Source organism: Gadus chalcogrammus, chromosome 4, assembly GCF_026213295.1.
Source record: "Gadus chalcogrammus isolate NIFS_2021 chromosome 4, NIFS_Gcha_1.0, whole genome shotgun sequence".
Classification (NCBI taxonomy): domain Eukaryota; kingdom Metazoa; phylum Chordata; class Actinopteri; order Gadiformes; family Gadidae; genus Gadus; species Gadus chalcogrammus.
The window spans coordinates 29,954,068-29,965,658 of NC_079415.1; the positions used below are offsets into that span (position 1 = coordinate 29,954,068).

An 11,591-nucleotide genomic window follows, 5' to 3' on the forward strand; every position below is an offset into this window, starting at 1 on the left:
TTCAAAACGGATTGATTTTTTTATTACCTTTTCGTATTCTGTGTATTATTATGTTTTGATTTATTCATAACATGTGAAATATATATATAAAAAAACGGTTACATCATGACATCAAGGATTTGATTTAATCTTTTCAAATGGTGGGGAAACATTTTCAGAAACATAATAGGTGTGAACATAGCCAGAGGAGGAAAGGATTTATCTGACACGGAGGCTTGCGTCTGAATAATATTTCAGTGCCCCAAGATTGTAAATGAGATACAATACAATACATTGTAAGGGAAAACAGCATCTCTCTCTCACACACACACACACACACACACACACACACACACACACACACACACACACACACACACACACACACACCACACACACACACACACACACACACACACACACACACACACACACAAACTAGGTCGCCCATGTGTGCCTGAGCCATGATCATGTTTCATGTCACCTGAATATTGGGCTTTGTCTTTTTGTTTTGTCTGGTGTGTACAGTACGACTTCTCACTGCTGTATCATTTTAAACTTCCCTAAGGCAGCCCACCTGAATATTTATTTATTTTATGTGTTGATTACATTTGTTTATGAAATAGTCCGCCCAATTCACTTACCCAAATAAGAACAGACTTAATTATAAAAAGATATTTATAATAATTAGCAAGGCGCCAAGATGCCGAAACGTGGGTGCAACGACACAAGATATTAAAGTTTCTGAACGATTTTTGCTGCTTTTGCAAAACAAGCCATTTTTCCAGTCCTTTGTTGTTTTTGGCGTTTGTCACAAACCTTTGTCATTGAACGCCGAGGGCACCTGGCACTCCTTCTCCAAGTCATCCGGTATGAAGGGGCCTGTGATTCTGATGTAGTCCTCCAGGGGGCAGTCCTGAGAACACCCGGGCAGGGCCACCGGGTACGGCTCGGGCAGGCTGCTGTCGTTGCGGTAGAACATGGAGACTGACATGGATCTGGAAGAGGGAAGGGAGATGAAGACACAAGATGGGACGGTGAAAAGATGATGGAAATATACCAAATTAAAAAAATTAAATCAAAACCGATTTTTTTAATTTTGATATATAGCTAATGAGTATATGCTACACGTGAACCTCCTAAGATGGCGAAATTTGATTGGTTTGCTATCTCGGGATATTGGGCAATAGACCTCTGAAGAATACTTTAGTCCCGCCTCCGAGGCTCTATATTCCATGTTTAAATGTCGGAACGTCCAGGCATCAAAACTGAAAGTTACATTTAAAGCAGCATACTGCTGCTGTGATGGTGGATCAAAACAATCACACATCTCAATAGCAGTTTATATAGTTTTAAATATATACATTAAGTTAGAAAGATGATGGATATCCATCTGATATTCGCATCACAGCGATCCGAGGCTGGGAACTAAAGACGTGATCCCCGGTCGGAGTGCCTAGTGTCTAGCGATGTAATACCAGCCCAGGAGACGGTCGGGCAGCAGTACTCACTCTCTATAGAGCCATCGTTTGGTCCATATTGCTACACAAGATGCGAATTACAAAAAAGGAGCCTGCCCTAATCAATAGCCTCACTAAAACACAATTAACCCTGCAATGAACCGAGCTGTCTAGAAGTGTTTCCCGCTAGCTCTACCACAGTAAAAAAGCAGGGGGAAAACAGCGTGGCCAGTTGCGCTCCGGTGGGGGTGAGACCCACATAGAGTGTGTAAGCCACAATAAACTTACTTTCAATATTAGTGGAAACTGTTGCAGACTTAAAAAAAATAATAATACCTGATTGAAGGGCGCTTATGTCGTCTCTATCATTAGTCTATGGGCCATAATTATTTAAACAGAACAGGACTTGTCTAAGTTGGCAAATTGCATATTAGAAACACGGCATTGTTGCCTGGACGAGGTCATGTGCGGTCATACACGCTACAGTGACTGCTTTCACCAGTGTGTGTGTGTGTGTGTGTGTGTGTGTGTGTGTGTGTTGACGTCTCACCCGTTGTCCTCTCGGTAGAGCTCACGATCATGTGACAGGAGGCGTATGGGGCTGGATGCCGTTGAACACACTCATGCTAGACCTGCGACGCCACCACCGTAGGGGTGTCTTGGCTGGTGTGCACACACGTGTACACAGCATCGACAACACACGGCTCACATCGCGGAGCACACACACACACACACAGGGGGACACACACACACACCACCACACCACGGTGCCCCGGCAGCGACACAGCGACACACACACACACACACACACACACACAAAGTTAGTTTGGTTTACTTTTGCTTTGTCAAAATCCCACCACAGGATTGTCAATGGCCGATCCTCCCTGAGTATTGATCAGCGGTCTCTACGGCGATAGGGAAATCACAATTCATGCCTGCCTTGATTTTCAGACTTATCCAACACAATGTCTGCATTGCTGTCATCAGCAGAGAGAATTGCCGAAAAGTTTGCCGAATTTATTTTCCACAACAAGTATGCTGCCCTCTTCAGGACCGATGAGGTCATAGCATGGCAGTTAGCTCACCGCTGAGAGCATCATCATCTTCAGCGGCTCGTTGGAGTTCGGCTCAGCCCTCTTGGAAAGGTTCTTCACTATTTCCCCCAGCAACACACCTGAATCATAAAATAAAAATCAAATTCGACAATTTGATCAACTGTTGGGGAAACTAATCTTTGCGTATCACGGCGACAGTGAGTCAAAGTAGTAAGAGGAGTCATTTCCAGTGGCCATGTCGGTCGTTAAACAATTCATGAATCCTTGCAGATTTTCTATAACGTTTTTCTGTTGTTGTGTAATTCAGCCACAAGGGGGCGACGTGAGCAAACACTCCATAACCAGCTCAGAGCAGCGACAGTCACGGTATCGGGAATTGTTCTTCTTTCTCAACAAACCTATTTAAAGCTATAAGCTAGTCACAGCAACAACTAAGCAAATACTTTTTCACAGTCCTTGGCTCATGTGAATTATCATATATGTACACGACTCATTTAGAGATCCGTATTAGCAGCCACACACACAAACAAAAACAAACTCACCTCCCTGCAGCCTGCACTTCTCCTGGTGCTTGTAGATGTCAAACATGATCTGTGTGTGAAAAGGTTCATTAACACAATGTCGACATGTGTCCCCTTTACATTTCCCCCCCCCCATCCATTTTAATGTCACCGTCAAACCATCATGTGGTTTGAAACTATTGACTAGTCGCGAGTGGTAAAACTTTTAATTTCATTTAATTTAAGACCCCACAACATTCTTAACTTGTTACACACAACTACAGCTGCAAAGCTATTGTCGACAATTTTACGAGGGGCCGTTGGATATTACATGGGGGTACGGCTGGTCACATTGAGGCTCGCTCATGTTTAATCTCAGGATGTCCAATGATCTTAAGCTTTAACTGTCCAATTAATATTTAATTTAAAGTTAACACTTCAAAGTATACAATTCAAAACTGTGCTATTCCATCCCCCAATCTTGCACCTCCCAGGCCTAGTTTCACCTCCTGGTTACTAGCCAACCACAGGTGATATTACAAGGCGATGGGGTCACCCTTCTGCACAAACCTGGAATGCAAAGTCCTTCAGTATCTTCAGCTTGTCCATGACGTCTTCTGTCACCCACACTGGAGCGGTGAGGTTGTGGCGCGACTATACATGCACACAGAACACACAATTGTCAACGTCAATCTAATGCGTTCATTTGGCTTTTATCTTTTATCTCAAATATTGGAACAAAGCCAATCGGTCCGTTTTAGTGCCTTCTTGTAAAAAGCCTCATCGATAGTACGACTTAGGGCCTGGACACAGACTCGTCCCTCCAACTGCTATCCATCGTGTGTTCACAAGGTTGCTCTTTGGTGTGGCTGGTGAAGTGTTTAAAGAGCTAAAGCACACACACACACACACACACACACACACACACACACACACACACACACACACACTCTCTCATCCAACCCCCACATCATTACTCTGCAGAGTCCACCTCTCTGTCAGTGCAATTTCAGTTCTCGTTCTTGAAACGTATATCATCGTTAAATCGCTTTGCTGATCTCATTAAAAAAATGTTCTGCAAAAGATGTGGCCTTAGGGATGTTATGTTGTCAAGCGCAGGAACCTATCTTGTCAGGCTATGTCCTTTGACATTTGACATGAGATTTAAATGTTCCATCATCTTAAAGGATATCATGTTGTTGGTCCAAAGGTAACTTTAAGGATGCCATCTCTTTTCTAATCCCTAGCATTTTCCCACCGTATACATTTTTCATTGGCTGTTAATTATCCATTATTTGTATCGTAATGGATTTTAGCGAGATCTTAAAATAAAATAAAAAATATAAATACAACAGAAAAGTGGTTCTATAAACACAAGCCTTCAGAGGTTCGCACTTCTGCTTTCTGGGGCGTTAAATTCGTCATGGGACACCACACAACCACTCCAGTTCATAATCAATCTTACTTTAATCTCAAAAGGTTAACTTGCATGCAACCTTTTATTTTTTTTAGATATCGTCTGTACTTTCACACAGCACTCGTTGTCTGTGGTTGCTTTGAAACAAAGCATGATTGACATACATTCAAAGAAAAGAAAAGAGGATCCGTCCTTTTTTTCGTCTGGTCTACAGTGAGACACAGAGATCGTCTCCGGTACAGGTGATAAGCTCGTCTGGGTTTCCGACCTCAGGGTATTTTTGCAGTAACACTCCTTTGCATTTGCATGTGAGAGCACGTGCACGGCCCTTGTGTGTGTGCGTGTGTCCATGAATGCGCGCATTTGTCTGTTTGTGTTCTCGTTTGTCTACTAGTGCGAGTGTGTGTTCTCACCTCGCAGAAGAGCGTGTCGTAGACGCTCCACACCGTCTCCACGCTGGTGCTGAGCTGACCCGTCTTGTTATGCACCATTTCCATAAAGTCCTGAAAACAGAAACACCATCCCATTGTTAAAACGGTGCGCAGGGCACAAACACCTTTGTAGTGGGGCTACATTGTCTTCACTCAACTCATACAGCTTTTGTAAGGTGAGATAGGCAAACAAATTGTTTTTGTGTCTGCGCAGGCGCGGCAGGCCGTGTGCTCGGGCCTTCAGAGCCTGTGAGCGCGGGGGTTCAAGGGAGGGTTACCGAGTACTTGGTGGTCATGTTGACGAACTCCGGGCTTTTCTCCGTCTCGGCCATCAGCTGCTTGTAGCGTGGGCAATTATCCGTCGGGAAGGAGAGCAGCTACACACAAAGGGGTAGAGGCTCAGATAAATACACTTTATTTCCGCTGGTAAACACAACCAAACAAACGACAACATACAAGAGAGAAAAATGCAATCAATGAGAACCAAGACATAGAAAATAAATGACAGAGAGACGGACTACAGATGGATAGGAAACGGACACACCCATTTGGTTTGTGTGTCTTAGAGACAGAGGTATTGCATTGTAACAGAGCCCACCGCCCAAAACCACCCATCCACCAGGCAGGCACCTACAGTCTCTTGGTCCTGGGGCACAGTGTGTACCGGTATCGGCTGCCACTTCAGGTCCAGGTTGAAGATCTGTTGACCGCTGGGGGGGTAGAGAGCTGTGGGGGGAAACCGAATAATGATTAATGATCAAGTCATGAGTTGGATAACCTATTTGTGCCATGGATTGATCCTCGTCCAAATCCTAAATAACATGCACATTTTCTAAATGTAGGATACGATGTAAATATGGAAGAATTGCTCAAATTACCCCCTATGAGTTAAACCAGGCTACTGCACGAGTTACCCGTTATTGGCTTTTTAAGGTCACCAGGTAACGTCAATCAAACATTCAGCCTACATCCCGCCCTCTAATCTGGTTGCAGCGATTAGAGACGGCCATAGCCTGAACCACGACTTTGACCCACGGGAAGACAGGGCTGGGCGATTAATCGAATTTCGATCTTGATTTCGATTTTAGCATCAAACGATCACAAAACTAATATAATCAAGTTTTTGTTTTTTTTATTAAATGTTTTATAGAAAGTGCAGAAGAACAACTGGATACATATCTGTACATTATTTTAGATTTTTTATAGAAAGTGCAGAAGAACAACTGGATACATATCTGTACCTTATTTTAGATTTTAATATTTTCTTTTTGACCATTTTGTGTATTTTTTTAAGGCGATATTTCAAAATTCTCAGTTAGATAGTGTTTTTGGGAGACATGCTGAATAAATACATCATGTTTTCAAACTCCAAAATAATCGTTTGAATAATCGTGATTTCAATAATGACCAAAATAATCTAGATTATGATTTTCTCCATAATCTTGCAGCCCTACAGGAAGATATAAATAGGTCTATCAGATGTTGGGGAGATTCAATTCAGTGGACAGGGGAGGTTTCCCTGGTTTAATGGAGAATGCTTGTGTGGGCTTTTTTTGTCGGTTGCAGTAACTGCCCCCCTGGTTTAAGGCCAAATCACACAAAAACTAAAAGTTCAAGCAATTTGTCTTGCTGTTTGTGTGAGGGTGAGGAGGTGTTGCTGGGCAACCTGGAACCAATTTCAACCAATCAGAATAGAAACCGCCAATTGTTCACCAGAGATCATGCTTATCCATTTTAGTATTTCTTTAAAGTAGTTATTTGAAGAGTTGTCAATTTTTTTACTTTTATGTGCTACTAACAACGCATTTGATAAAACCATTTAGCTTTAACTTTTCGGTTTTAAGTAAAACTCATAACCCAGTCCATGTATTTGAATAACACTAAAAGAATGGACCCCGTGTACGAGTCCACAGTCACAACCCTTTGCCGATTGCTTTTGGCGCAAACATTGGCACATACTCGAAACAGAGTCCGGCTTCCTCATTCTGCCATGATATGGGGTATCATGGCAAAAGTGTGCGGTTGCCCTCGTGAGTTCCGGTTAGGTTCATTTCTGAAAACTTATCGCAACCAACTTCCCTTTTTTACCTGCCCACATAATATACACTTGTCAGTACACCAAACACGTATATAACCCTTCCCCTCACCTCAGGACTGAATCAGCAAAATGTGCATAAAGAATCAAGGTTTTTGAGGATATGTTCACCATCTCCCGCCCTTATAAGTGCTGCCAAATTAATCCAGAGCTGCCACACGTGAATAATCGAGAATGAATCACTATAAAAACGATTCTAATGCTCGCTCTCTTGCATTATTTAGAACTGGTAGTAACGGGGGGGGGGCTTTTCGCAATGATGTGGTCGCAATTGATGAGGTCAACTGCTGCCCCTCACAACACCCCTGTTTGGTCATGTGACATGGTGCTGCTGGAGTGGACCATGGTGGCACACCGCCAACCAACGCCTTGTTTGGGAGGGGGGGCACTGAGAGAGCGATGGATCTATATTTTTGTTGGCCCTGAAGCGACCTAGGAAATCATTACCTTGCATCCGCATCAATTAAATGGTCCCAGTCTTGAGTCCTGGTGGTAGTCGTTTACTTAAGAGTAGGAGTACGACTCCTACAAGTACTAATACTGCTGTGTTTGTGGAAGGAAAGGCTCTCCTACCTGCCAGGTTGGCCTCCGCGCTCATCAAGGTGCGGTCGTAGTCTGTACTGCGTACGTGCACCTGAAAACACAATCGAAGCAAGGACTGGATGAATATCCCCCCAAATCAACGGAACGAGGAATACAGCAGCTATGGAGATGGCTGCTACCCGGCCCCGGATCCCGGCCCACTGTACTGAGAGGGTCAAAGTCACATTTATTTGTATGGCACAGTATCATACACATTGGTTATTTGAAGTACTTTTAAAAGGTAAAAAATAAAAAAAATGTCAGAATGATGTACAGGCAAGCTTTTTTTTTAATGTTTAAAATGTTGTCCTGACGTGCAGCAGCGGTTGTGGCTTAGTTTCACTTCACTTGAGAGAACTTTGACTCGTCAGAAACCATGACGACCTCCACAACATTTTAAACACCCATGAATTTTTTTTTAATGTCCAATGCTAGCCCTGTATTGTAACATGGCTCACCTCTCGACGGTCGTACGTTTCGTTCAGAAACCCCTTGTATCGCCCCCGGAGGAACTGGCCCAGGTTATAGTGTTGTCTCATGCCCTCCTGAGCACAGAAACACAAGACAGACAAACACAAGAACCATCCAAATGAAATCACTGGCCGCCTGGAGTTGTCCTGTTGCAAGGTTGTCAAAAGTCGCCACGTAAAACTTTTGCCCAAGTCTCTGTTTCCTGAAGCTTACCTGCGACAGTTGGCCAAAGCCTTGTGGCCAAGCGCTCTCCTGGTAGGGGTCCGTAGGGTACGCCTTGACGGGTGATCTGTCGCCATGGCGAAACAGCTGACCAATAGGAAGGTAGCGATCGGAGGGTTGCACCGTGAACAGACAAAAGATGAAACAGGTGGCTGCGTTAGCAGTCAGTTACCGACCTAGGACTATGGATGGTCAACAGGGCTATCATTCAATTCACTTTCCACGCAACAAGAAACGTTCCGTAATCGATGCAGCCATAGCACACATCTTTGCAGAAATAGATGTTATAACAGCAAGACAAGAAACATTAAGGTGGCCGGTGCACTGTTTAATTCATTAACTGAGGAAAAGACATGAGCTGTGTTCGACGTTCATCCGGCTGGATTTAGGAAGAGAATCAGTGATAGGCACAAGGCCAGTCTTGTGACATGGACTGTAAAGACAGGCCAAGGTAAGGTTGGTACATCCAGGCTAGCTTTCTATGAAGCTTTCCTATTTCATAGAGAGCTAGCCTGGTTATTATTAGGACAGCACTGATAGCTCGAAGGTCAATGGCGGCTCGGGAAACAAGCAGCGATTGAAGGACCCGCAATGAGGTTGCACTTAAACACTAGACTCATGACATGGTCACCCTGATCTTGTGAGCTCAATATCAGTCTCCCTATGCAGTCCAGTCAGCACCCACTCGCTCAGTGGAGGGAGTTTCACATCATGATACAAGGAACCCCACAGACTGCAGAATTTAAAGAGAAACTATTCTGAAACATTAAATAGACTAAATAAAACTTTGAAATGACAAATCCCAGAGGAGATTATGTATTGTCCTTACTTCCAACCAGATTCAAGATTGTAGACAAGAAAAGGGCCATTTACACATCAATAGTTGATGTGGAGGGATTTAATCAACTAAAAGTGGGGGTCAGAGACCGGGATCTGTTGTTGAGCTGTAAAACAAAAGGGGCATTTGATGTTAATACCAAACCGCTCAGTTGCTCCGTTAATTAATTGCGTTAATTAAAAAGAACAAAATGGGGTTAGAGGAAGTGCTTGCAGGGAGGAGGATGAGAACAAGGTGAAGGCGTATATACACATACAGTGTTTAATCAACTCCTCCAGACTAGTGGAGTGACGGAGAACGAGGTTTGGCAGGGAGGAGGATTAATAACAGGATGAAGGTTAAGCATATTTATCAATTTAAATCGGGGGTCTGAGGAAAGGATCCGGCAGGCCGGTGTCTTCAACTAACAGTGCTCTGGCAGGGAAGGGGGATATAGCATGCAATGCCACACCCCTTGTTTGAAAATCATTTGCTTCAAAGCCAAAGACAGACTTGATATTCATTGAGAGAGGAAAACTTGAATATCTGGATGGTCCCACAAGTATACTTCAATAGTGGAATCCTATCGAGCATATCATATCATCTCATCAAATACAACAGCTAACTAGACCAGGCCCCATTGTATATGGTATCTGGTCAAATCTTTGAGTACAATACGACAGACACCAAATTTAAGTCTGACCCACATTTGTAGGATTCGTTCATCTTAAAAACATGCATTGTAACCCGATTGAAGTCTGTGAAATGATGGCTGAGATAAGGAAAGCCAATCGGCTTAGGGGCCTGCATTCAAACAGCCTGTACCCCCCTACTTCTTTCAATGGCATCACCATTAAATGACCCAGTCCTATATCAATAGTGCTGTAAGGTCATATCAAGGAACCATTATGCAAAGCATAACTTTTATTTGCCGAGTTTGAAGACTCAATATGGAGCTAAAAGACCTTTATTGGCATGATCCATGATAGACGTCATGCAAATGTTCAAATGTGTGCAGTGGTGATAATCAAATGGGTCCCTTTTGGGACCGTTTGAAGAGACATGAAACAACCTTGCCTGCAAAATGTGGTAGAACTGGAAACTCCCATTGCACATTAATGAGCTATATATAGCACTATAAAAAACGGATCAATTATTATTATTATTATTATTATTATTATTATTATTATTATTATTATTATTATATCTAACAAGCCATGGCCAGAAAACAAATACAGAGATGTTTGAAATATTTGTCAATTTTTCCAATGTGTTCCACATGACTGAAATTATAGATGTAGGAATATTTTCACCTGCTATGTCGCTAACATGGCTTATTAGTCTAAAAGGTGGACCTAAGCTTACAAACTGCATGGGCTGGTTTCACTTACTTTGAGTCCACCAAATTACCATTCATACATTTTAATGAGACATGACCATTGATGCTGGATGGAATGATACTTTGTCACCTCCCTTTTCTGGAACTTTATCCTCTCGAAATATTAGTATTATACTGAATACATGGTGAATTAAAGCCAGAAATTGCCCAAGCTGTATTTAAATGCGCCGGACCATTGCTTCCGGAGGAATCAGAGGACAGTGAAAACCACTATGTATCATATCACACAGGACCCAAGTCAGCTCCCGAAACCTAACTCCCTATACGAGTCACGTTTGCAGTGAAATCAACAGTGAACACTGGGAAGGCTTGTCCTGATGGTAGCCAAGAACTTCTGTATCTTTCACGTTGTTTCTTCTTTGCTGCCACTTGACGTCTTGTGTTACCAAAGCTGGGAGTAAAAATGTGTTGGCCTTAAACGTTCACCGCAAGTATACCCGATTGGAAGAGTCTAAGCCTGTATGCCAATTGTTCTACAATTGTACCATTGTTGTTGTAACATTTAACAACTTCATTCCATTCGTGTAATAGTCCGTGGGCCCTTTTCCTAACTTCATTGTCATCTGTTCTCCGCTCTTCAAACCGATAGGAAGTACCATTGGACTGACAACAAAAAAAATGCATGGTATTTCTGGCAACCAATAATGCATGGTATTGCTGTCAACAGGTTTTAGTTTTACAGGTATATCCACTATAATTTACAATAAATCTGGGTTGTATTCAAGTACATTGATTGATCAAACCTAATTAAAGAGACATTATACAGCCAGACAGAAAGACGGGCGCATGTCCTATGTATGAAGTGAGATGTTGTTGTCTGTCTCCAGCAGCACTCACCACTGTCACGTAGACCAGCCGTCTCTCTGCAGCCGCCTGGTCAACCGCGGAGAAGCCCAGAGCCAGGAGAACCAGCACCGCGCCGGGCAACATGGTCGCTGTGCGGTCGACCAGTCGCTGTGTAGTACCGTGTAGTATTGCCTTTGTTTACGTTACGACCAGCAGTTAGCCTGTGTTTGTACTTCTGGGCGCACAGCTCGGTCCGCCGTTTCGTTTCAACCCACACAGGCGGAAGTATGGTGGCGACGAGGGAGCACGTCACTTGGCCACCGTCAGCCAATAGGAGGGCTTCGTTGCTCTGGACTGATGAACAGAGACGTCGGCTA

At 43.4% G+C, this 11,591-nt stretch overlaps 1 protein-coding gene across 1 annotated transcript; it reads right to left on the minus strand.

Moving 5' to 3' along the window:
• Nucleotides 1-775: 775 nt before the first annotated feature.
• LOC130380861 (lysosomal acid phosphatase-like) lies at nucleotides 776-11,536 on the minus strand. Its single transcript, XM_056588239.1, is given in 13 exon segments — nucleotides 776-977; nucleotides 1,990-2,012; nucleotides 2,015-2,097; nucleotides 2,521-2,613; nucleotides 3,037-3,085; nucleotides 3,565-3,648; nucleotides 4,825-4,914; nucleotides 5,121-5,219; nucleotides 5,477-5,568; nucleotides 7,511-7,571; nucleotides 7,978-8,064; nucleotides 8,204-8,299; nucleotides 11,266-11,536. Coding segments are annotated over 13 exon segments (1,137 nt in total). The 5' UTR covers nucleotides 11,359-11,536; the 3' UTR covers nucleotides 776-790.
• Nucleotides 11,537-11,591: the final 55 nt, after the last annotated feature.